The 21938-nt window shown below is 37.9% G+C and overlaps 5 protein-coding genes across 6 annotated transcripts in view; 2 read left to right on the forward strand and 3 right to left on the reverse strand.

The window, feature by feature from the left end:
* Positions 1-4173, reverse strand: part of LOC105384079 (caskin-2) — a 166473-nt gene extending 162300 nt beyond the window's left edge. Inside the window, exon 1 of the mRNA XM_048626869.1 lies at positions 3861-4173. Within this exon, the coding sequence (XP_048482826.1) occupies positions 3861-3876 (16 nt within the window). The 5' untranslated portion in view covers positions 3877-4173. The remainder of the gene's footprint in view (positions 1-3860) is intronic.
* A 4890-nt stretch (positions 4174-9063) lies between these two features.
* LOC105384968 lies at positions 9064-12919 on the forward strand. Its single transcript, XM_011555273.3, has 6 exons — positions 9064-9187; positions 9298-9462; positions 9772-9919; positions 10250-10586; positions 10828-12511; positions 12694-12919. Exons 1-6 carry the CDS (start codon positions 9165-9167, stop codon positions 12857-12859), a joined length of 2523 nt encoding a protein of 840 aa, XP_011553575.3. The 5' UTR covers positions 9064-9164; the 3' UTR covers positions 12860-12919.
* A 605-nt stretch (positions 12920-13524) lies between these two features.
* On the reverse strand, positions 13525-17166 carry LOC105384979 (heparan sulfate glucosamine 3-O-sulfotransferase 3B1). The gene is made up of 6 exons (XM_048626687.1): positions 16791-17166; positions 16460-16671; positions 15984-16064; positions 15567-15740; positions 15026-15239; positions 13525-14806 (listed from the first exon to the last, which is right to left on the reverse strand). Exons 1-6 carry the CDS (start codon positions 16899-16901, stop codon positions 14570-14572), a joined length of 1029 nt encoding a protein of 342 aa, XP_048482644.1. The 5' UTR covers positions 16902-17166; the 3' UTR covers positions 13525-14569.
* A 409-nt stretch (positions 17167-17575) lies between these two features.
* Positions 17576-19033, forward strand: LOC105384990 (non-histone protein 10). The gene is made up of 4 exons (XM_011555294.3): positions 17576-17812; positions 17913-18150; positions 18318-18494; positions 18855-19033. Exons 1-4 carry the CDS (start codon positions 17661-17663, stop codon positions 18930-18932), a joined length of 645 nt encoding a protein of 214 aa, XP_011553596.2. The 5' UTR covers positions 17576-17660; the 3' UTR covers positions 18933-19033.
* LOC105385000 (hydroxyacylglutathione hydrolase, mitochondrial) lies at positions 18818-21488 on the reverse strand. 2 transcript variants are annotated; one of them, XM_011555305.3, is made up of 6 exons: positions 21372-21488; positions 20909-20967; positions 20579-20807; positions 20001-20227; positions 19516-19748; positions 18818-19305 (listed from the first exon to the last, which is right to left on the reverse strand). In XM_011555305.3, exons 1-6 carry the CDS (start codon positions 21395-21397, stop codon positions 19162-19164), a joined length of 918 nt encoding a protein of 305 aa, XP_011553607.3. In that variant the 5' UTR covers positions 21398-21488; the 3' UTR covers positions 18818-19161. The 2 variants fall into 2 exon arrangements, with proteins under 2 accessions (XP_011553607.3, XP_011553615.3); XM_011555313.3 differs by lacking the exon at positions 21372-21488 and adding an exon at positions 21125-21259.
* Between the last annotated feature and the right edge of the window lie 450 nt (positions 21489-21938).

Consider the following 21938-nt stretch of genomic DNA (forward strand, 5'->3'; position numbering starts at 1 on the left):
GGGATATCAAAAAAATATAAGTAAGTGACAAAAATCTTATTGATGGGATAGAGGATAGAACTAGGTACGAGAACGAAAGACAACGATCTCCAAAAATTGAATGCAAACACTTATAAATGCGTGCTTTGGGAGAGGCTTATGACCAGCAGGCTGATGAATGAACCCAATTGCTCTCCAACAGAAAAGAGGCAGATGCTGCGTGTAATTTGATCATAAACAATGTCGTGCAGCGGAGAAGCTCGCGAAAAGAAATATTATGTTTATAAGTGTATTAAACGGTCTAGACGTTTTATTGCCCCTCGAGAAGATATTGAAGACGTTGTGTTTCCGGAAATAAAAAGCTAAAATAGCACCGTGAACAGTGAGCATTTAATTTTATCAAAACCGTCTATGTAGTTTTTAACCAAGTTGACTAGTACGACAACAAACACATTGTCAACACATACATGGGCATTACTGGTTTGTTTTAAATACGATACAGTATAAGTTATACCTATGTATACAGTTGATGAAAACCTTAACTAACCTAATTCGTTTGGTAGAAATGTAACTTTAGATAGGTCTTTACGTAACTGGTAAGTGATGGCATTAAAAAAAATACAACACGTCAATTTAGATGCACCCGTGTGCCGAGCGGCCGTATCGGGCCCCACCGCGGTTCAACGCGCCCGTAGTTTATCGACGTTCATAAAACTGTAAATAGATCGAAAGCACTAAAACCAGGCGAAATGCACCACACTGCTAGCCACTGTGCTGCTCTGTTTCCAATTTCTCTGCATTGCAATCGATTGAATTCCATAGATAATGCCAGGATGCCGGCAGTACGGAGTAGACGGAAAATAATGTGCAAACTTTTGCAACCCACTGCCAACGACTATTTAACTATTTAAATGTATAATGGGTACATACACCTGTATCAGAAGCTCTCATTCTCATTCCCCAGTTCTTGTCTATCTAATCATGGAGCTTAAAGTGGAATCCATAATAATCTCTAGAGGACAATAATAATAGGCTAGAAATCAGTTTATTCACTAATACGTTCTGTTGTCATCCTCAATCCCAACCCCAAATAAGCCTACAATATTCCAAAGTTCAGCGACACCGTATCAAGGGTACTCCAGATAAATGGATCACGTTACTTGATTAACCGGTGCGCATCCCTTCCCCTTATCGCCCCTGGGAATATTTAAATGGGTCCTGAATATATCACACCACCCTCTGGAGTTAAACGAGCGAGCAGTCTCAGCCTCATACCTGCGCCGCTCTAGATTGAGGCTTCTTCATTAACCTCAATTTATATAACGTTTTCAGCGCTGAAAAAACGTAGCGCTGCACCAAAACGTTAAATGAGTACTTAATGGATGAAAACGATGCTTATCCAGTTTGGGAAAGTTTCCACAGTGACGGCAAAATTGAAATGTAGGTATTCCCATCACATACGAATAGGAGCGACAATTTGTGACAGACGTGTGAACTCAATTAGGATGCTATACACGGCCACCCACGCCACAACTATTGCTATACGCCCGTATTGAAAATCACAGTCATGTAAAATTCAAATTTTGTTTCCTAGTCAATGTATCATCATTATATTCCTGTTAAAATAAAATACAATTTAGTAAGTTATGATAACTATTGTCTCATAACATTACATTTGATAAGTCCTGAGCAGTTCTACACTTACGTAATGTTATCTGATTGTTAGCTATTCGTAACCAAAGCCCCTATGAAATGTAAGTGCGCTCGATTAAATTTGGTGAAGTTACAATAGGTAGATTAAAAATAAAACATTATATAACAACACAAGCTAAATTGGTAATTAAAAGTAAGAATTTATTTTTGACTCATAAATTTTAGCAAGCTCATAATGTTTAGATATGCAGACCAAAAGGTAACTCTCTCCGAAAGGAGAGATATAATATGTAGCACGCGTAGTTCATGTTTTTGCAATTATAAATGTACTCGGCCAGGATCCGTGTCTTCGATCCAAGGTCTTGCTAACTCATTCACAAGAAAAAGTGGCAAAAAACTAGAGCAATGAACTGGAAGTCACGTACTCCGCTCATCAGCGATCAAAGCACGTCGCGGCTTCTAAACTACCGCTCATTGTCAATATTGGGAGTGCTCACAACCAATGGTAAAATCAATAGGACTACATTATTGGTTATTGAACGTATGATTGCTTGCCGGCTAGTTGGCAATTGTATTACTAATTAATGATAAATAGACGTTGCCTTATCTCAATCCGATTTAAAAAAAAAAACAAAGAAAATGCCGACGAGCCTATTGATCGACGTTTTAATAATAGGTATAATATTATACATGATATGCAACAGTTTAAAACTTACAAAGACAGTCGTTCAGAATAAATTACGTATAATACACGTATTGCTAAAACTCGATATGGTAAGGGCCGTAAAAAACACTGAACAAGGGGATTTAATTAACAAGATAAAGTTTTTTGCTCTCACACCAATTACTCGACCTTGCAATGTCACGAAGTTAGAGTAAGTTGTTATTAACATGATGGCAGCCGAGAGCGGAGATAGCGGGCGTGGGCGTGTGAGGCGACTATGAAGCGAGCATGAAGTGCACGGATGGAGTGTTGTAAGTGCATCGTCGATAAACCGGAGATGAAAGAGACTTGTTTATTTGATTTTCTGGCTCTACGTGCGAGTGTATTATATCTGAAGGGTGCATCGAACTTTAAAAGCAAATTGGGTTCGTTTTTCTGCTCGTGATGTCGAATTTGAGAATCATCTTTAAAGAGAAACCGTTACTTGGATTCGAAGTTAGAATTATGTTTCATAAAGAAACTTTTGACTCGAACATGAATGCCAATGATGCATTTTTATCAGCACCAGCACCGGTACTTAGTGTCTCAATTGTGGAAACAAGTTTTGCATTCTTGGTCCCAAGAGCAGATGCCGCGGCTTTTATGACGACCTCAATACCTCGTGTCGTGTTTCACTGCGTTTTACACGATGTGAAATAAATTGTAACATTTTTATGATTATTCAGTTCAATAAGTTAGTATTTATCTAAACCTTTGAACTTGTCCAGGCCAAGATAGAGTTTATCTTTTTGGTGCTAAGGATCGCTTAGAGTTGCTCTGGGATATTTCCTTCCCTTCGTTTTCTTTCGTGTTGGTTTGTCTGGCCATGTCGTAATTCGGCCAAATCGGTCGGCGACGCCGGGTCATCAAACATGTGGGATTAATTTTATGGGCCATTTGTATAGGCTCAGCTACGGTTAATGATTTTGTGCATTCTTTCTTAGTAGAGTTACGTTTTACTGTCCCATGTTTTTGGCTCACTAATAGGTTGGAAGTTTCTCTATTATTGGCCGAAATCAGGCCAAAATCTTCGATACTATGGAGGATGAATTTTGGTAGCTCAAAATTCAAATTCAAATTAAAATAAAATATACCAAACAGCAAAAACAACTTAAGTATATTAAAAATATTATGTATGTGAGAAAATAATTATCAACATCCACATAATAATATAATTGTTTCGTGAAAATATTCCCCCTTCTCATTCTCGAATCTCCATTCCGGCTCATGTTATTGACAAAAGCAAGCAAGCGGCACCGGGAACATGCAAAATGGCAGCAAGCAAGCGAGAGGTTATCGTTTATTTTTTGTGTATTTAATTACTGATTTTGCCGGTTACGCAGTGTAATTGCAAAACGCCAGTATTTTTTCCACTTCTTATCTCTACTATTCGTAAGTCTCATGACCGTTAGTTTTTGCGTTTTTCTGACAATCCTTATCTACCGGTTAGTAAGCAGATAAGTCGTGTTTCTATCAATGCCACACAAAGTTTCATGTCATCAGCTTCTTCATCATGCTTCCTCACCGTTTATTTTCCTCATGGCAAGTCCTAGACCTTCGCCGCACCGCCAAAATCCTGTTGTAGACCTCGGAAACAACACAAACACTCCACTCCGGTGCTACACTATCATTTGTTTCACTGTGCTACACTGCTACAAACAACAAACCTCCGATTACGAGTTGGCTAGAAATCACCGTGGCAAAAAAGTCAACACTTATGTTACTGATAAGAAGGAAAACACACAAATATATGGTTTATCACGTCGTGATGTACACACCTACGCAAACATGTTGTGGCGCGCGTCAACGCGGCGTGACTACTGCTGCATTTTTTTTGTCGGCTGACAGTTTGGCGCTAGTGTGTACGGCAGAGCGGCAGACGTGCGAACTAACTTGTTGTAATTATGAAAACTGTTAATAGATGGCGCTCGGCTGTGCTAATGAGTGCATTCAACTGCAATGGTTTATTTATTGTTTTGCAATTTAATTGCCGATATTGTAAACAAATATTGAGAAAAAAAACACTTTACGTACCACAAAAATACATAGATTGTAAGTAGAGCTAGAGGCTCATAAAATAAAATATTTTTGAAGCAACCTACGAGTAAATAATTATAATTTTATGTGTGCAATGATTTAAGTACTTACTTAAGTAATTCATTTATAACCAACACTTACCTTATCAATTTTCTTGTAAGTATCTTGACTCGACGTTTTCAACGACACCCTTGATTATTTTCACAAATTTTTACACACACTTTTCTAACATGACTTATTTTCATTCATGTGCGAAACTACAAACGTAACAATTTACACTTGGTCGTATATATTGACACACGTTGTCCCAAATCCGCAATGAAAACGCCGGTATCACAGACATGTATCTAAAAAACAGGGAAATAACGTCACGTTTCCCTTTTGCCCACAAATTGCAAGAGTTATCGGGTTTTCCACAACACAGCCTTACGATAATCAGAGCACAGTTCAGCATGAATAGCAGCCGACAATACTATCCATCACCCTATTATGAAGAGCACCACGAAGTTAGCAACGGGACGCGAATGTCAAAATACACCATAAATTACGGTACTGGGGCGGGCGGGGGCCACCCCTAGCCCGTGCTGGCCGCAAAGAAACTTTGAGTTCTATGTTTGAATTTTATGAAATTCTTCTTAAATTTTTGAATCGTTGCCGGCCGGCTATAGTTTTGTGACTGAGGAGACGACTACGAGGCTGAAGTATGGGGCGTGGGAGGCGCGAGGGGGGAGGGTGTGAGGGGGTCGTCGTATAAACCCGTATTACAATACGTTAAACCGCCTCCAGCCCTCAACAACTGCGGTCGTTACCGACGGGAACTTCCCGGCGACACTAGGGCCCTTGCGATGTAGAGCCAATTAACTTCAACCTTAATTACGCTTTTCCATTAAAGGACATGCGGCATTCCCAGTCTTCTAGGGTGTTGATATAATAGCTAAATTGTTATTAAGTAAACGCTGCATTCCTTAACCCACTTTCCTGTAATTAGTATAAATATTTTATAAATTCATAAACAGTTGGGAGTAAGTACTTTCTACAGTTTCCACGCTAAATGATATTCAGCAGGTTCGCGACAAAACGTCGGCTTGCATATAACTTTCATTTGTTACCGAGAAAAAAGGCGCTGAAGGAAAAAACCGACAAAGGAAGCCCTTTTCGGGACGAGAGGATAAGGCGCGACGTGAAGAAAAAGGAGGACGATTTTTTTCCGGTTCATATCTTTGTACATTTCATTACTTCCGCTATGTATGGACGTGGCTTTCGGGCGTTCTTCGGCTAACTTCGGGTTCGTTCGGCGGCTTCCGGGAGTCCACGAGTCCAATCGATAGGCGACAGGCATGCTACGCGGTACGCGCTACGACGCGTCGTAGCTATCGCCTACGCTCTAGGGTACAACTTTGTTGTTGTTAACCAGCTAAATTAAAATGTCGTTCGGCGTCGAAGCTGCTGAACAATCACAGTTGTTTTTGTTCTCGTTGGTGTTTTACAGTTAATTGTTTCGCTGTTGTTACTCTACGTAACGTCAAGTGAAATGATGATGAGTTTGAGCTTTAGTTCAGGCAGTATCACAGATGATTCACTTTAATTGAAGATTTTAGCGTCGCTCGTATTTCTTGTACAGTAAACCGAGCTTGATTTCAACTTTTATTAAGTCGACGTACCAAAACTATGTACCTATGTATCTATTATGTAGGTAGGTAGGTAACCTACCTACATAGGTACACAGTGTTGGTTTTTGTGATATGATGGTAGTATAAAAGTTACCTACCTAGGTACCTATCTACTTATGTATTACGTAATAAAATATGAACAACAATTTAGATTTTGTTAATTATTTTGACTGAACAGACCCTTTATCATGAATTTTCATCGTGAACGTGAAGTATAATTCATCGAGTAATTTTGTATGAAACAATGAACAGCGCCCCTGGCCGTCGGTAGCAGAACTAGAATTTCGACCACGGCGGCCAATCTCATTTGAGATCAGCCATCTAAGCAGGAGTAGAGTATAGTGCCCAAGTGTGTGCGCAGTAGGTACACAGGAGCACTCTCTGTTCCATCACTCTCATAGCTTAATGGGACGGATTGACCGACACGACTGGAGAGAGCATGGATCGTTTCACTATTTCAGACATCAGGTGATCAGCCTTCTATGTCCTAACCAAACTGAACCAAACCTACCTAGATAGGCTATTAACTAAACAGCATCGAGAGGTGAAAAAAAAATGAAAATGAAAAAATCAGTATCAGTGATCAGGTATCAGTAAGGTGACCATACGTCCCGCTTTCGGCGGGACAGTCCCGCTTTCAAGCTGTCCGTCCCGCTGTCCCCGGCGAGGGCAAAAATGTCCCGCTTTCATAAACAAGCCAAACGATAATTTAAATTACCTAAATTTTGCATTAATAACTTGAAAACGCTATATATCTTCTTACCTCTCTCATAGACTTAGGAAATGTATTCTCGTCCCACCGAGATCCTGAACTCGCGAGATCCCGGCCATATTTAACGAGATTGAAACTCGTTAAATCTTATATGAGATCTCGCAAGATAACGAGATCGACAAATGCAGCGTGACAACGTGTATTTCATGCAAAATCAGAAGTCGTCTATCAGATCATTCTCTCGACATGATGAGGTTTTTGAGAAGCCAATGATGTCGATTCAAACAAAAGGCAGAAATTGTAATTTTAACGCTGTCAAACTATAAATTTTGCTAAAACCAGAAAAAAATGACAATTACGGAAACACACATACAGTCCAATTTTAAACAAATACAATAAGGTTTTGACAGCTCTAAAATTAGAATTTAGTTATGTCTTCAGAAACGAAATAATTTTCTTAAAAAAAATTAAAAAAAAAAAAGATCCCGACGAATTGAGAACCTCCTCCTTTTTTTGAAGTCGGTTAAAAAATTAAATTGCCTTTCCGTACCTTGATAACTTGATCTGACTTCTCTTTTGAACTTCATTTATCTGATTAATACGATCTCACACCATTTATTTAGGAACTTGTGAAGTTAAGTTTTTGTTTTTATTTACAATAACTATTACTCCTAATTGTTGAAAGTAAAGTAATAAATTTATAAAATACTAATTATAGATAATGTTTTTTTCTTTACCAATATTCCATAAATTTGAACTGATTAGCAGTTATAGGTGTATTAAATATAGACATAAACATTTTATTTATTGAAGTTAGAGACAAAATAATATTTTCAAAGTAAAGTGTATTTTTATAACTAAGCAACATTATGTCACCTACTAAAAATAAACATTTGCATTTATGTTTTAATAGCGATTCTTCCAATCTCGCGAGATCCCGTAAAATGCCAGGTCTCGCGAGATCTCGCTAGGTGGAAATCTCGTACGAGATACTACATAAAAATTGTAATATATACCAATGAGTTTTTTTTTGCACCATAAATCCGCAGGTGTCCCGCTCTGACAAAAAAAATAAATGGTCACGTTAGGTATCAGTGAACTTTCATCGGGCCTCGAGTGCGACGTTTTTCGACGTTCGAGAAGCGGTGAGTAAAAGTGAATTTGTATGGCGCGGGAGACACGCCACCTAGCGGTAAGTAGCTGTAGGGTAACGTAACCTAGGGACATTTTCGACAACCCCAACTTTGAATGAAGCTATCGCAGCGTACAACTAAGATATTAATGTGAAATTTTCTTTATTCGGTAGGATATATAATCTATTATCACTAGTATTTGTGCTAAAGCTTTAGTGTGGCCAGATTTTATTAAATTAAGATAAAAGTAAAAAGGCTTGTTTTGACCCAAGGTACGTTACACGTTTGTACCTTGGGACACTGTTTCCTATAGCTTTGTACTATGGAAAATGCAAACTTCTAAATAACGCCTTATATCTCTGTTCTTATTGATTTACTGCATCTCTCTTCTGTCTAGTTTCACTCTGGCACTAATAAGAACAGAGAAATAAGGCGTTATTTAGATGTTTGCATTTTCCATAGTACAAAGCCATAGGAAACAGTGTCCCAAGGTACAAATTTAATCGTGTCCCAAGGTACAAAAAAACAAAATTTAACCAAAATTTAAATATCTTTATTTTTAATTAATAGGAATCTTTCAGATAATTGCCATGTCATAAAATTAAATAACTGAAAAGTTATACGTGACATCCATGTCTTTATTTTGAGCATGCCTCAATGAGATAAAGCAACACAAAAAACTATACAAAAGCTACTTTTGACTCCAAAAAACTTCATATTGTCTTCAACACACACTCGATGCTGGTATGATCACGAGACTCACTAGTTTTGCCAAGCGAGTAAAATACTATACCTAGGGTAGACTTTTAATGTGTTTATTTAGCCGGTTTTTAAAATACAATCAATGTCCCGAGGTACAAGCGTCCCAAGGTACGTTACGTTACCCTACTAGCGCTGCGCCATCGCCATACAAATTTGCGTTAGGTTTTACTGCTCAATCGGTATGAATGAATAAGAGAACCATGATGAAGTGGTGTTATGTTTAAAATGATGAGGGGTAAAGTCGTAAGGAGTCCTATTGTTGTAAGAAGCTTAAAACAATAATCTGTGTTTAAAATAAAAGAATGTTCATATTCTGAGGTCAGAATACACACAGACTATTGATGAAATTTGTCAATCTTGACATATTTCATATATTGACATTGTCAAAATGTCAAAAGAATAGATAGAAATAGAAACACTTGCTGAAAAACCATCTGAAAATGGTGATTTTCGGTCGGAATTTCTTTAAAGAATAACATTATTAATTTTATTCATGTTATTTCCTAACTTTAACTATGCGTAAATCACAGATAATATCGTAAGTAATAAATGCCACTAATAAAATGTGAAACCAGTGACTTTACTTTTAAACCGACTATAATATAGTTTATTCCAACAATTAAACCTTCTCCCTGTTACAATTTACAGTGGAGAGGACCTGGTAGCTAAAGGAGCTACAAAAATTGATGCAAGTTTACCAGAAGTAGGCCTCAAAGATGTAATACCGAATGGGTCGTGGCTGGAGCAGAAACAAATACAATCAGCTGTTGAAGCCAGGAAGCATCTCATTGAAGTGCCAAGGATCGATAAATGGTAAGTTTATTAATTCTAAGAATAAAAGACACCTCAAAAATAATGCCCCCAACATGACTGATCAACCTCAACCCTGTTAGAAATATCATCAATCTAAACAAAAATTAAATCATAACAACAATATATTTTACCTAGCTTCCAGTTGATGTACATTACATACCATTGTTTGGGATATCTTCCAGAAGAGTATGTATGTGGGCAGTATTTGAGGCAATTTGTATTTTCCACACTGAGGGGCATAACATCAACAACCATAACAAATGATAGTTTTAAAATTATATCGGTACATTATTCATCTACAATTTCCAGCGGTGTGCTCAGTCATGCAAACTGGAATGAGGAACTGGGTCTGGCTGAAGTGACTCAGCAAGTTGGGGGCTACTGGAGCCACCTCGGCCACCATGACCGCAACCAGCTCTATCTGAACCCCGAGGAGGCTCTGTATTTGATGGAAACTGTAAGTTACTTTTATATTGTAGACATTGTAGTAACAGTGATTTGTTACAAGCATTGTGTTTTGATGTCCAAAATCATGGACAATGCTTGTATTGTAAAAGTAATGTCAATTCTTTCATATATATTTATAAAATTTATGTAGATATATACATCTGATAGTCCACCAACCTGCACTAGGCCAGCATGGTAGACTGACCTAGAACCTTTCCTTCAATGGAACAATACCCGAGCCCCAGGAGTGGAGATGTGATGGGTTGTGATGATGATAATGACATCTAACAGTATTGATATTGTGTACTTTGCAACTAAATTTTGTATTTAATGTTTCCAGAATTGCCTGCATCTGAAATACAATGAGGTAACAGTATCATTGCAGCAAGCTTACTCATTACTTCTGAGAGGGAAAATATCCATAATACATTACAAGGTGTATGCCTCACTCAGCAGAGTTGGTTATAAAGTATTTAGACATGATGGGCCCCCTGTAAGACCTAGTGCTGCAATAATTTCCGATACTTTGGTTGAAGAATCAAAAGAACACACAGGAGTACAGGAGGAGACAGAGGGTGTAGAAATAAGAGATAATTTGAAAAATGGCAGTGAACCAATGGTAGAGCTGCTTAGTTCTGGAGCGGAAAATGCTAATTTTAATGATAATACAAGTGAAGGTATGAATTTGGAATTTGTTTTTATGCCTCAGCATATGTGTTGTTCCAATCCAATCTAAAAGCTATGTTACTTTAAAGTTTCATTTTAATTAAACCAGTATTTTTTGTAATAAAGAATAACATAAATAAATACATTACAGACACTCAACATTAAAAATAATTAATTTCAAGCAGATTCAATGTAGTAATCAATGTATGATGTTTTATTACATACCTACATAATATTTTTTGTGTATTACAGGTAGCAGTCAAAATACGAAACCTAAATCTCACCATAATAAACTGCCAGCTATAGCAATAAGGGACCAGATAAGTAGAAAAGAGCAGAAGTTAATGAAACTCAGAAAGCGCACATTCTACTCCTGCAGTAGAAGGAAGCTGGATAAATATTTTGAGAATTTACCGGAACTGTGTCAAAAGTCTGTTGTGACAATAAATGTACCAGAAGAAACAAATTTACCAAGAAACATATTTTTGAACAACACAAGCTATGTACTAAACCTTGACCACATTAAAACTGGTCACTGCCCTCGTAATAACTCGAGGACATACAGCATGCCGGATGATGTGAGTGATGCCCACGTGAGACGGATCAGAAGCTCCAGTTCTACCGAGAGATCCCTGAACGCCCCGTGGGCCCACCCAATGCTGCAGACGGTCCCCAGGTTCCAGCACTACTGGCCGTACGGACCACGCCCAAGGCACACTCCTCCATTCTCGCAACTCTTCAACTTCATCTTTCAAAGATCATTCCAGACGTTTGAGAACATGCCACCGAGAATTTGGCAAAGAAATTTGTCATTCTACCCACAACAAAGAATGATATTTCAAAATGCCCAGCGCAGTGTCCCTGCAGATAGCACTAACAGAAAAAGATCAAGAGCATCAGGGAAACAGACACACTTAGATTCCATAAAGAGATTATCAACCAGTTTGAAGCGAATGCACATGAATGGCAATGCTCACCCGCAGAACCAACAAGCTCTTCATCGCCTCATCAATACATTCAACATTCGCTACAAGACCAGATTGTGTCTGAACGCTGACTTTGAATTGGTTAATGAGGAGAACATTGTAGACACTATCAATCTAGAAGATGATGAAGAGGAGCCAGCTAATAAAAAAGCCAAACAGAGTAATTCGTATGAAGAGAATCTCAAGAGCATTAAAGATTTAGCACTTAAACTAAAAGAATTAGATGATAAGGGGAAATCGTCTTCCAGACATCGGAGAGCATTCTCAAGCATGCTCAACAACTTCAATAAAACATACAAGGCTGATGTTTACCTAGATAGTAATTACGATGTCATAGATAGAAGCTTCATCACACTCGATAGCTCAGAGTCAGATTGCGTTGTTGATGAACCAATAAGAAAAACCAGCGGAAAGAAATTAATAAACCCCTTCAACGTTTTGAGAAGACAGTCACTTGAAAACCCATCCACAAGCAAAGAGGGGTCTGCAGAGGGCCAGTCAAAATATGCAGATGTGTCGAAAGTATTTCCTGAGAATTGGTTACCACCAGCGGATGATTTTGGCAAACCGGAAATAGTATCAAAAGTAAATGGAAATTACTTCAATATGGACGTCAGGAACGAAGAGTATCTGTATGAATTTATTCAAACATATAAATCCGATTACAAAAACTGGACAGACATTAAAATGTCTTTTTGGGAGACTGTTGATGATCGATTAGAAATAACGGAAGAACAGATGAATCCTGATGTGACTATCAACTCTTTAGTGAAACTTGGAGAGCATAAAGATATGGCTTCTGTACTCGAGAAGCTAAGAGTTATAGAAACATGCAAGGAGCTTTTGGATGACACTGAATTTGTCATACATTTCGATGTATTCAATCGAGATGTGCCGAATTTCCGAAAATCTGATAGACCCATCCCAAATTTTAGGATCTTGTGTGTTGAGTAAGTATTTGCATTACATACTATTATTATAATCCTTATGTGAGAACATTTTTGTGTCATGCTCGTAATGACACATATTTGTCTAGATTATTCGGATTACCAGTCTTCTACTTGCTTATAAACTTTATAGTTAGCTATTTTACATGTGTATGTACTTAGTCATGTTTTGTTTTCTATTACAGTGAAAAATCTAGTGTGCCTACAGCAGCGGAAGTAGCCACTGTATACTCAAAATACGACGACAAAGTGCCCATAGTGTTTGCCGTGGTGGGCATGGGATCGATATCTTATCTGCAGTTGAGAACCACGGACCTGCCAGTCTATATACCCAGTAGCGAAGTTATATAGTTGATCTGTATATTATGTATTGTTGGTAAGAGAAATATATGAAACTACTTTATGTTGTAATGGAGTGCGTTTTTCGTAAACTATAAATTATGCTCTTCTTTCCGTAAGAGCGAATATCTAAAAATCCCTTCTTAATTTGGTAGTTTTATTTTAATATTATCTGTTTGACTTGTTGCTCTATTCTATTTTCATAGGGGGTGAAGTTCCTGTACGTGGCTCTCGAGTGGAACCTTTGTACATATCCCCTTGATTTCAGCTCAGACAGCCTAGTTCCCGAGTAAACTGGAGTAGCAGGCCTGGGTGTTGTAATAGCTGAGGTAGGCGCTCTGTTGGTCCAAGAATAGATAATCTTGTTTCTGTAGTAGGTGGACAAGCTAACAGAATATGTTCAACCGTCTCATCTACTTCCTTACATGTCCTACATAAGGGACTAGTTGAGTTACCTATGGTATATAAGTGTTTATTCACGCAACAATGTCCTGTTATTAATCCTACCATTAATGATATATTACTACGGGACAGGTTGAGTAAGTAGCGTGTAAGTTTATGGTTGTGTGATACAATAAACGCTTTAGCGCTTGTTGCTCTATTACCTATATATAATCAAAAGTAACCAGCTTTTACAAAAACATATTATATAGAGTTCATAAATAAAATTACCAAGATAAATGCTGAGGCGTTTATTAAAAGTTCTTACGATTAGGTATGTAAATTTTAAAGCTTGCTCGTTATAGTTAGTTCTAATACTAATTATGCAGATACATATAACAATATTTATTTCACGTGTTAGTGGAGGGCTTAGTGCAAACTATTTAATATTACAGTAACTCTAGTGTCGAGTTCATCGAGTGACTTAATTACCTATGGTAAATTAGCAAACTATAATTAGGTTTTCCCTTTATGTTTGATAGTAGCTCTGAGTGAACATAAACCCATAAACCAATTTATCTTCACAAAAACGTATGACCCAACAATTTGAATTGTTTGTCAGCTAGCGTAAAATACATCATAAACAGTCCCTAGGTACACAGTGTACAGTGAATGCAAATTGTAACTCCTTTCTGACTAGAGTTAGTTAACACAACCATTTTCAGTTTAAATTTACCTTATCTACCGGACCTTATACTTATAATGCCTAACTAAAGCTAAAATGTAGGTATATTTGTGCGATGACTTATGACTAGAACTAGAGAGGTGAAGTTAAATTAGAATTATCTAAACATGGATATAATATACTTGTTGGATGATGCCATCATCAAAGTTTAAAACGAATGGTATACATTTAACCTTTCGTATGCATGCAAAATGATTTTAAGGATTAACACATATCTAGAAGTTAAATAATTAGCTAGTGTGCATAGATTACGCGTCATAATCGTATAAATTATTCAGCTTAAGGTTAAGGTAGGTTTTTACAATGCCTATCTATAAATAATACTTACTAGGAACTTTAAGGTGTACCATAGACTATCGCTCGATTGCTTACCAAGCTTCAAACTAGGTAAGTACCATGATAAAGTGTGATGTCTAAACAATTTGCCCTGAACGGCTGAAAATGGAAGAGCTTCGTTCAAAATGTTTTCTTGTGCTTCGTATAATATAGATTGTCACTAAATGAAGCAACATTATATTATACCTAATCTAATTTGAGCAGCTAGGTAGCTTAATCCGAATATTTTAATAACATCCCTTAGGACTTAAAAGCTCATTTCAAGGCCATCCAAAATTAATCCCGGATAATTCGTAGAACCTTTCATTGTATGGTCTGTAGAACTCTCTTAGTCGTTCAATAGCTGAAGGGTCAATGTGTGGGTGACTTCTGCCCTTAGTCTTCCCGAGGCAATGCGGTGTTGAACTAGTTTCTGATTTCAGCAAGCAAGGGAAGCCCTTAGTGGAGTTGAAATAAAAGTGCTTTTCCGTTATCACTTTCTTCAGGCCCAGGAATTCCTAAAACAAGCAGTTGCATAAGTATTTATTTTGGATAAACTGCCAAGTGAAACGTAGTTATAGTAAATAATGTTGTATAAAGTGTAGGTAAGTCATTATGTTGTTATCTATGTAAAGACAGCATTGATAAATCATTTTATTCCATAAGCCGAATAGCTCTCTAAAATAACACAGAACGAAAAAAATACATTTTCCAACACAACCAAACCGAAATCTCACCTGAACCCTAGCCATCTCGGCAGCGGGATCAGCCACCAGTCTCTCCCCACTGACCAGCAACAACCGTCTCCTCGGGAACCGCCTCAGCCACCGCCGCAACGGTCTCGCATACACCCCCAGCCGGACGGGGCCCCACGTGGCGTCCACTATGGACCAGTTGTGAGTGCTGTTGACTAGCGCTAGCTGCTCGAAGCGCGGGAGTGATGGTCGCTTGCTGGGAGTGGAGAAGAGTTGGGTGAATAAGGGTGTGATGATGATAATACGTATAAATGAAGGCTGTATTTCTATTGGATTATGGTTAGTTTGTCGAGTCAACAGTGGTGCCCTCTGTAATTAACTTTACTTTATAGGGATAAAATGTAGATTTATTTAGCTACTAGCTGACCTGTCGCGAGCTTACTGTGGATTAAATTTGGTAAGTACCTAGTTATGTATACAATGGATGGAGATATCTATAGTAATTGGAAAAATCCATATACATATTTATTAGAGACGAATATTACGTGAGCATCTTAAAAAAAACCATGTACCACCACCTCACCTAGCCGACTGCGTGTAGTCACTGACCGCCCTGGTCACTGGGTCTCGCACCACGGCTAGCAGTCGGACGGCGGGGTTCATGGCGTGCACGCGCCGCGGCGCCGAGCGAGTCACCCAGTACGAGGGGGTCTTCTCCATCGTGAGTTGCCCTTCGAGTGTTGCTGGCATTCGTTGTCTGATGAGAAAACAAATATATACATAAGTCCCTATTTTATTTTGGCGCTACTGTATCAACATTATGAAAATGTACCATGTGCGAGAGAGCTTGTAGCGGTTATGGTTTCTATATCCAGTTGTCCAGCCCATTGCAACTTCCGCTTCCGGAATTCAAAAGTGATGTCAATGACCTTAGTTCCTTAACGACTCTCAGGTGCATTAATTAGGAGGTAAACCTACCTGGTTAATAAATTATACTGACCTGTACCATTCGAAACCTTTGTGATAGAACTTATCAAAGAAATGCACCTCGGATCCTGCAGCCCGCACATCGGGATGTAACCTAAAAAAGAACATCCTCGTTTAATTTATGTAGAACGAAAAATCTGTCTTTAGTTCTAGGCAACCGACAGGCTGACATGATTTTCATCAACTCAGTAACTAACGAATCGTCCACTGCAAGTGATACCTCATACCATTTTTCTCAAGAAACCACAATACCTATACTCTGTCCACTGAAATTTAAATCTTGCAGATTTTGAGAGGTCTGCTAACTATTTCCGAGTTGCAGAAAGGAACTTTAAGCTAATGTCGGCATTAAATCTATGTCCGTCGCTTTCTGTCCTCATAAGTCTCATAACTACTGTCAAAGCAAGGAAGTAATACCTTTAACGTCGACATAAGCTTAAAGTTCCATTCTGCAACTCAGCTTACTGTGTCTGACATACTTAATCTTACCTTAAAAATTCTAACAGAGCTCGTGTCCCACACTTCTTGACTCCTATGATGAGGGCATCAGGCAGCCGACGGCGCGGCGCTCCGCTCGGCCTCAGTCGCCGGTATTTATTCACATCGGAGCTTACACCGAAGCCCAGCAGTGTTGCTAGGCGAATAGCTGTGTTCTTGTACGTGGAGATATGCTGCTTCAGAAATATGTGCTTGATGTTGAACTGAAAGGTTTATGAAACATGGTTAAGTCAGTAGAACAACAAAGTGTAAAGGAAATAATTACAGATGAAACAGGATATTTACATGGTAAAATGTTGTAATACAAAGTAATGAACCTTACCTTTCTTTCGTCAACTAAACAGGTATTCAAAGCATACAATAAATATAATAGACACAATAATATGAAATATATAAACATAGTTCGTTTCGAAAAAGCCGGAATCCATTTCATTGCTCTTTTTCGAATTCATTTGGAATAGTAACTATATTTTTACACTACATCAGCGAATTATTAGTTTATAGACAATGCTGACTGTATGCAGACATTTTAACGATTATTTGTTCGCGCTACTAAAACTTTGTATTCAGTGCATGTTACGTACGACTGCAGTGTTTTCTTTGATCGAAGCAGGTAAACTTCTATCTCTATAGAAATAAATATATTGCATATTGGGGAACGGAGTGCGCAGCCGCGGACACAGCTAAAGAAAATTCATGAATAAATATTTAAATTACGCGCCCCCGCTGGCCCCCGCCCTTGAGCTTTCAAAAGTTTTTTTGCCGGTGTTGCCTGATTTTCACGGTGAAATACTGGAAGTGTTGCAAGTGAATAATAATTTTATAGTCGTTATGGTTCATTCACACATTAAAATCGTGAATGAGAGGAATCATTTCCTCTCACTGAAATAACAGAATCTTGCTGATTGTGGGCTGATGATGATATGAACCATGATGGTGATTTGACATTTTAATTTACGTTGAAGAAAAATATGATCGCTTTGCGCGTCGTATTTGCGATTATAAACGGCGATACGGTTCGTAACATAACAAAGTTCCATCATGCACTGTTTTCCATAAATCTATTCTGTGATATTATTTAAAAGAAAGAAATACGGATTACCAACCTAAAGAAGTTGAAGAAAACAAAAATGACAGCTAAATAAAAAGAAATTTGATCGCGTTGATCTTTGAAGCCGTGAAATAAATTAAAATGACAGTCCAGCAACTCAACTCGAATATTTCAGACGACTCTGATGACATGGTTAGCTTACCATCGGAGGAGGAAGTCTATAGACGTAAATATCAGCTATTGTTGGACCGATGCGAGGTCCTACAGCAGGATAACGAAAGAATTGTGAACAGGTTTGTATTTTGATTTAAATTCTTGTTCCAGCCCAGACTACATAATTCCTACGTGAGTATTAGGGGTATTTACATGGAATAATTAATGTTACCATTGCAGGATACAAGAAGCCAAGAAAATAACAAAACGCTATCGAAAGGACATAAAGTTGTTGATAGAAAGGCTGGACAGACATGGTGATGGGTTCAGATCTGCGGTAACAGAAGTGGAGGTGAAGCCCGAGGTGCCCCGCGCGCCCCGGCCAGCCAGCAAACAGACTACCGCTAAACCCTCGGAGAAACAAAGCACTGCACCTGTTAAGAAGCCTGGCCCTAAACGAAAATCCAAGGCTGATAAGGTATGCATTTTAATAGGGCTTGTCTTACCATAAACAGCTAGTAATTGTCAGTACTTGTTCTTTAAATTAACAAGACAACCTTTTTAACTAACAGCTAGTAATTGTCAGTATTTGTTCTTTAAATTAACAAGACAACCTTATTAACTATGTATATGATAAAATTTCAGCCTGAAAAGGATCCAAATGCTCCTAAGAAGCCATGCAATGCATTCTTTCAATTTTGCCAAGAGCAGAGACCACTAGTGGTAGCAGAGACCAGTTCAGAGATGGGAGAGCCAAGCAAACAGGAGGTCACCCGGCAACTAGCTTCGAGATGGAGAGCCCTATCCACTGAAGATAAAAGAGTAAGTTTATATTATCATATACATAGGTCTTAGTTCTTGGCTTAGTCCCTTTTCATAGATTGTCATCCCCCCCCCCCCATTTGTTGATATTATGTTTGCCTAGTATTTGTCTCCTTTTTAGATTACCACTGTTTCTTATTGAGTCCTTGACAGTGGCTTATATGCTCATCATCTGTATTAGTAACACTGGTTCACTGTTAAAACCTTTATTATGGAAGCGATCCTTCCAAGACTTCAAGTCTACTTAGCTCATGTATATCTATTAGGGCTATCTCATCTAGTGGGAATAATGGAAATAGAAAGAAATAAGTTTATTTAGTAAATATGTTTGTGACAATAGTTTTATTTTTGTGTTTACAGGTTTATGTGGCTATGTTCGAGAGATCGAAGGAGAAGTATGCTGAAGAAATGTCCGCGTACATAAAGAAGGAACAATGACATTCAATACCAACTTCTACCTCATAGTTCTCTTGTGATAGTCAGCTTTAAGTCTAGGATAAATGTAACAAAATAATATAAGTATGTCTAATTTTACAACACAGCTCATTTTGATTCCCTAACCCAAATTAATAAGATATAATTTTAAATATAAAATTGCTAGTATTGCATATAACTTATTTGTAGATATAAAAAACTATAAAAGTTTATTGATAATAGAATTTCTCCTTTAGCCTTTAAAGTGATCTTTGGCATCTCTGATAGCTTTCATAGTCTCAACTGGATTATTCTTTCCTGCAAACTGTTGAACTGATGGGGAATTCACTCTCATAAATGGGTTGTATGACTTCTCTTCACCAATACTTGAAGGCACCTAAAAGTGAAAAAAATATAAATTACAATCATCATAGGGATAAAGATTAATATACCGTGTATACCATTTGGGCTGAATAGCCACTCATAGACTAGAATATTATAACTGTTAATAAGAATACCTGCACTTCATCTATTATTCACATTCTTATTTCATAATATGGTCACTCTTAAATATATGAAGCTATGATTATTTGAATTTATAACTTACTGTAGGTAACTGCTGAGCCCTTTTCTCTTCAGCCCAGGCTATTTTGCTCTTCACATCTTCGTTGTCTGGTTCAACATGAGCTGCATATTTCAAGTTCTGCAGAGTGTACTCATGTCCACAGAAAACTTTGGTTGCATCGGGCAGGTTGCTTAGTACTGTTATGAGTGCATTGTGCATTTGTTGGGCGTTGCCCTCAAAAAATCTTCCACAGCCTCCAAGGAACAATGTGTCACCTGAAACATTCATGAGAAACACTACACTTGCAGTATACATTTGAAATATAATCATTAACTTATCTTTATAATGTGTGATGAATTTTATTTGAGTCATGGTCCATTCTACATCATTTTACTTGGATGAATTTTAGGTTCACTCAATCCTTAAAAGAGGGGATGATTATGATCTTCAGATGAGCCAATAGGCCAAGGGGGCTAAAATGATGAAAATTTAAATTAAATTACCCATAATTATAAACCTTATATTACCTGTAAACACAGCCTTGACTTCACCCTCTTCTGGTGGTGTAACAAAGTAACAGATGTGACCAGTTGTATGGCACGGTGTAAATAAACACTGCACATTTAGTCTGCCTATGTTCAGTCTTGTATCATGAGCAACTTTCTCAGTGAGAGCTGGTATACGCTGGTCTCCGCCAAATACTTTTAGGCCTGGCTTCAACTTGACCAGCTCTTCATTGCCACCAGCATGATCCCTGCAACCAAAGAGAAGATATCATGTTATACCTGGTCCAATAGCATTTTTTCAAGTTTATCAACTAGGTACTTCAAACAAGGTGCAACTTATATGTCTTTTTATGTAAATACTTTTTTATTCTCTTTGACCAAATTATTCAGAAATTTGAAAATGCATATTTGAGTTTGTTTAGTTTACATGCCTAATTGTAGGTATATGATTCTATATTTCATTACAGGATATGATAAGTATATTGCCAGCAGATCTGTCATATACCATGCAGTGACTTGTTCAAGAGCTGTGTAGTGCCAAGATATCATTTTTTTCAGCCCAGATTCACACTTCATTCATTTAAGAAATCTAATCTTACCAATGATGATGTGTGGTGAGCACTGTAGTCAAATTAACACCATGTTGCTCCACTGCTTCCAGCACAGACTTGGGGTCCACTGGGTCCACAACTGCTGCCTCGTTAGTTGCTTTATCAACTATTAAATACATGTAGTTGTCCTGAAGAGCTGGTAAGATTTTCACATCCATTTTGTTGTACTCGTTGAATTGTTTTTCACTATGTGCCCCGTGCTGGTTTCTCGTTAAAACTAGAGAGATGACAAGTTTTTAGTAATTTATATAAAGAAAATACCAGGTACTTTTGAGGGAAAATGACATATTCGAGCAAAAACATTATCACGATACACACCTTGAAAGTAAAGCTTGGTGACCCTCTGCTGTAGGCGAAACGGCAAAGTGTTCACAATTCTAGCAAGCATTGAAAATTTCAAATTAGTTATGCTAGCTCAAAGAATAGTTATAATTCTAAAGTTTTGTGAGTGTAATGTAAATTATGTTGGGTGTAAAGTCTAGGGGACTAGGAGGAGGTAAACAAAAGTAATTGTGGTTACGCAAATTCTGATACCTCTCAACTCAAAGATAAGAAGTCGCTGATAGTATGTTTACCAAAGTTTACAAGTATTTTTTGTGAAGTCAAATCTCAAAATAAATAGCATAGTTTTCGAGGTTAAAAATCGTTGCTGTCAAAATTGGTTAAAAAAAAACTACTCTGTGTGACAAGAAATGAAAAGAGAACAACAAATGAAAAGAAACTCCACCACCACAAAAAGCATAAAAATAATGTTATTGTTACACAATGTTACAACACTTACGCCATTAAACATTCAAGCCTGCACATTATCAATAGTAAAAATTTCAACTCCCCATGATAAAATTTATAAGAATAATAAGCTTAGATTAGAGTAATAACCTATAAAAGTAACCCGCGATTTTTATGTCATTTTTTGTTTTATTTTTAAAACTATAAGATAAGAAACAAGGAAACGATACAGAAAGTAACATTGGTCTGTAGATCAAATCCAAGGACTTTGTCTATTTACAAGTCCATGATCAAATCACATCAACATAATCTCCACCGACTGATAGAAGTAGGCTTAGGTTGGGACTCGTTGGGATGGATGTATGGTAGTGGGACGTAGGCTTCTTGTTAGAGAGAGAAGTACTAAGTGTCGCCACACACGGGCCACCGGCCACAGCCACAAACGCTGCCACGAGAGGCTTTTATAGGGAAACGATTTGTAGCGTGTCGCCGCCACCGACGCCTACCGTGTGCGGCGAGTCCATATAAACTGTACGAAAATTACAAGAAATATGCCAGTGGCGGCGTTTTGTGGCTGTGGCCGGTGGCCCGTGTGCGGGAGCCCTAATAGAGGTCAGTG

The sequence above is a fragment of the Plutella xylostella genome, chromosome 17, assembly GCF_932276165.1.
Source record: "Plutella xylostella chromosome 17, ilPluXylo3.1, whole genome shotgun sequence".
Taxonomy (NCBI): Eukaryota; Metazoa; Arthropoda; class Insecta; order Lepidoptera; family Plutellidae; genus Plutella; species Plutella xylostella.

Excerpts from the sequence above, each read along its gene's own strand:
- LOC105385000 (XM_011555305.3), bottom strand. The coding sequence starts at position 21,397 with ATGTGCAGGCTTGAATGTTTAATGGC. Across the intron at positions 20,968-21,371 it reads AGGCTTGAATGTTTAATGGC|AATTGTGAACACTTTGCCGT; the intron begins GTAAGTGTTGTA and ends AATGCTTGCTAG. Across the intron at positions 19,749-20,000 it reads AGTCAAGGCTGTGTTTACAG|GTGACACATTGTTCCTTGGA; the intron begins GTAATATAAGGT and ends TGAATGTTTCAG.
- LOC105384968 (XM_011555273.3), top strand. The coding sequence starts at position 9,165 with ATGCGTAAATCACAGATAATATC. Across the intron at positions 9,463-9,771 it reads GTGCCAAGGATCGATAAATG|CGGTGTGCTCAGTCATGCAA; the intron begins GTAAGTTTATTA and ends TACAATTTCCAG. Across the intron at positions 9,920-10,249 it reads CTCTGTATTTGATGGAAACT|AATTGCCTGCATCTGAAATA; the intron begins GTAAGTTACTTT and ends TAATGTTTCCAG.
- LOC105384990 (XM_011555294.3), top strand. The coding sequence starts at position 17,661 with ATGACAGTCCAGCAACTCAACTCGAATATTTCAGACGACTCTGATGAC. Across the intron at positions 17,813-17,912 it reads AACGAAAGAATTGTGAACAG|GATACAAGAAGCCAAGAAAA; the intron begins GTTTGTATTTTG and ends TTACCATTGCAG. Across the intron at positions 18,495-18,854 it reads TATCCACTGAAGATAAAAGA|GTTTATGTGGCTATGTTCGA; the intron begins GTAAGTTTATAT and ends TTGTGTTTACAG.
- LOC105384979 (XM_048626687.1), bottom strand. The coding sequence starts at position 16,901 with ATGAAATGGATTCCGGCTTTTTCGAAACGAACTATGTTTATATATTTC. Across the intron at positions 15,240-15,566 it reads GACTACACGCAGTCGGCTAG|CAAGCGACCATCACTCCCGC; the intron begins GTGAGGTGGTGG and ends CTCCACTCCCAG. Across the intron at positions 14,807-15,025 it reads CCGAGATGGCTAGGGTTCAG|GAATTCCTGGGCCTGAAGAA; the intron begins GTGAGATTTCGG and ends TGCTTGTTTTAG.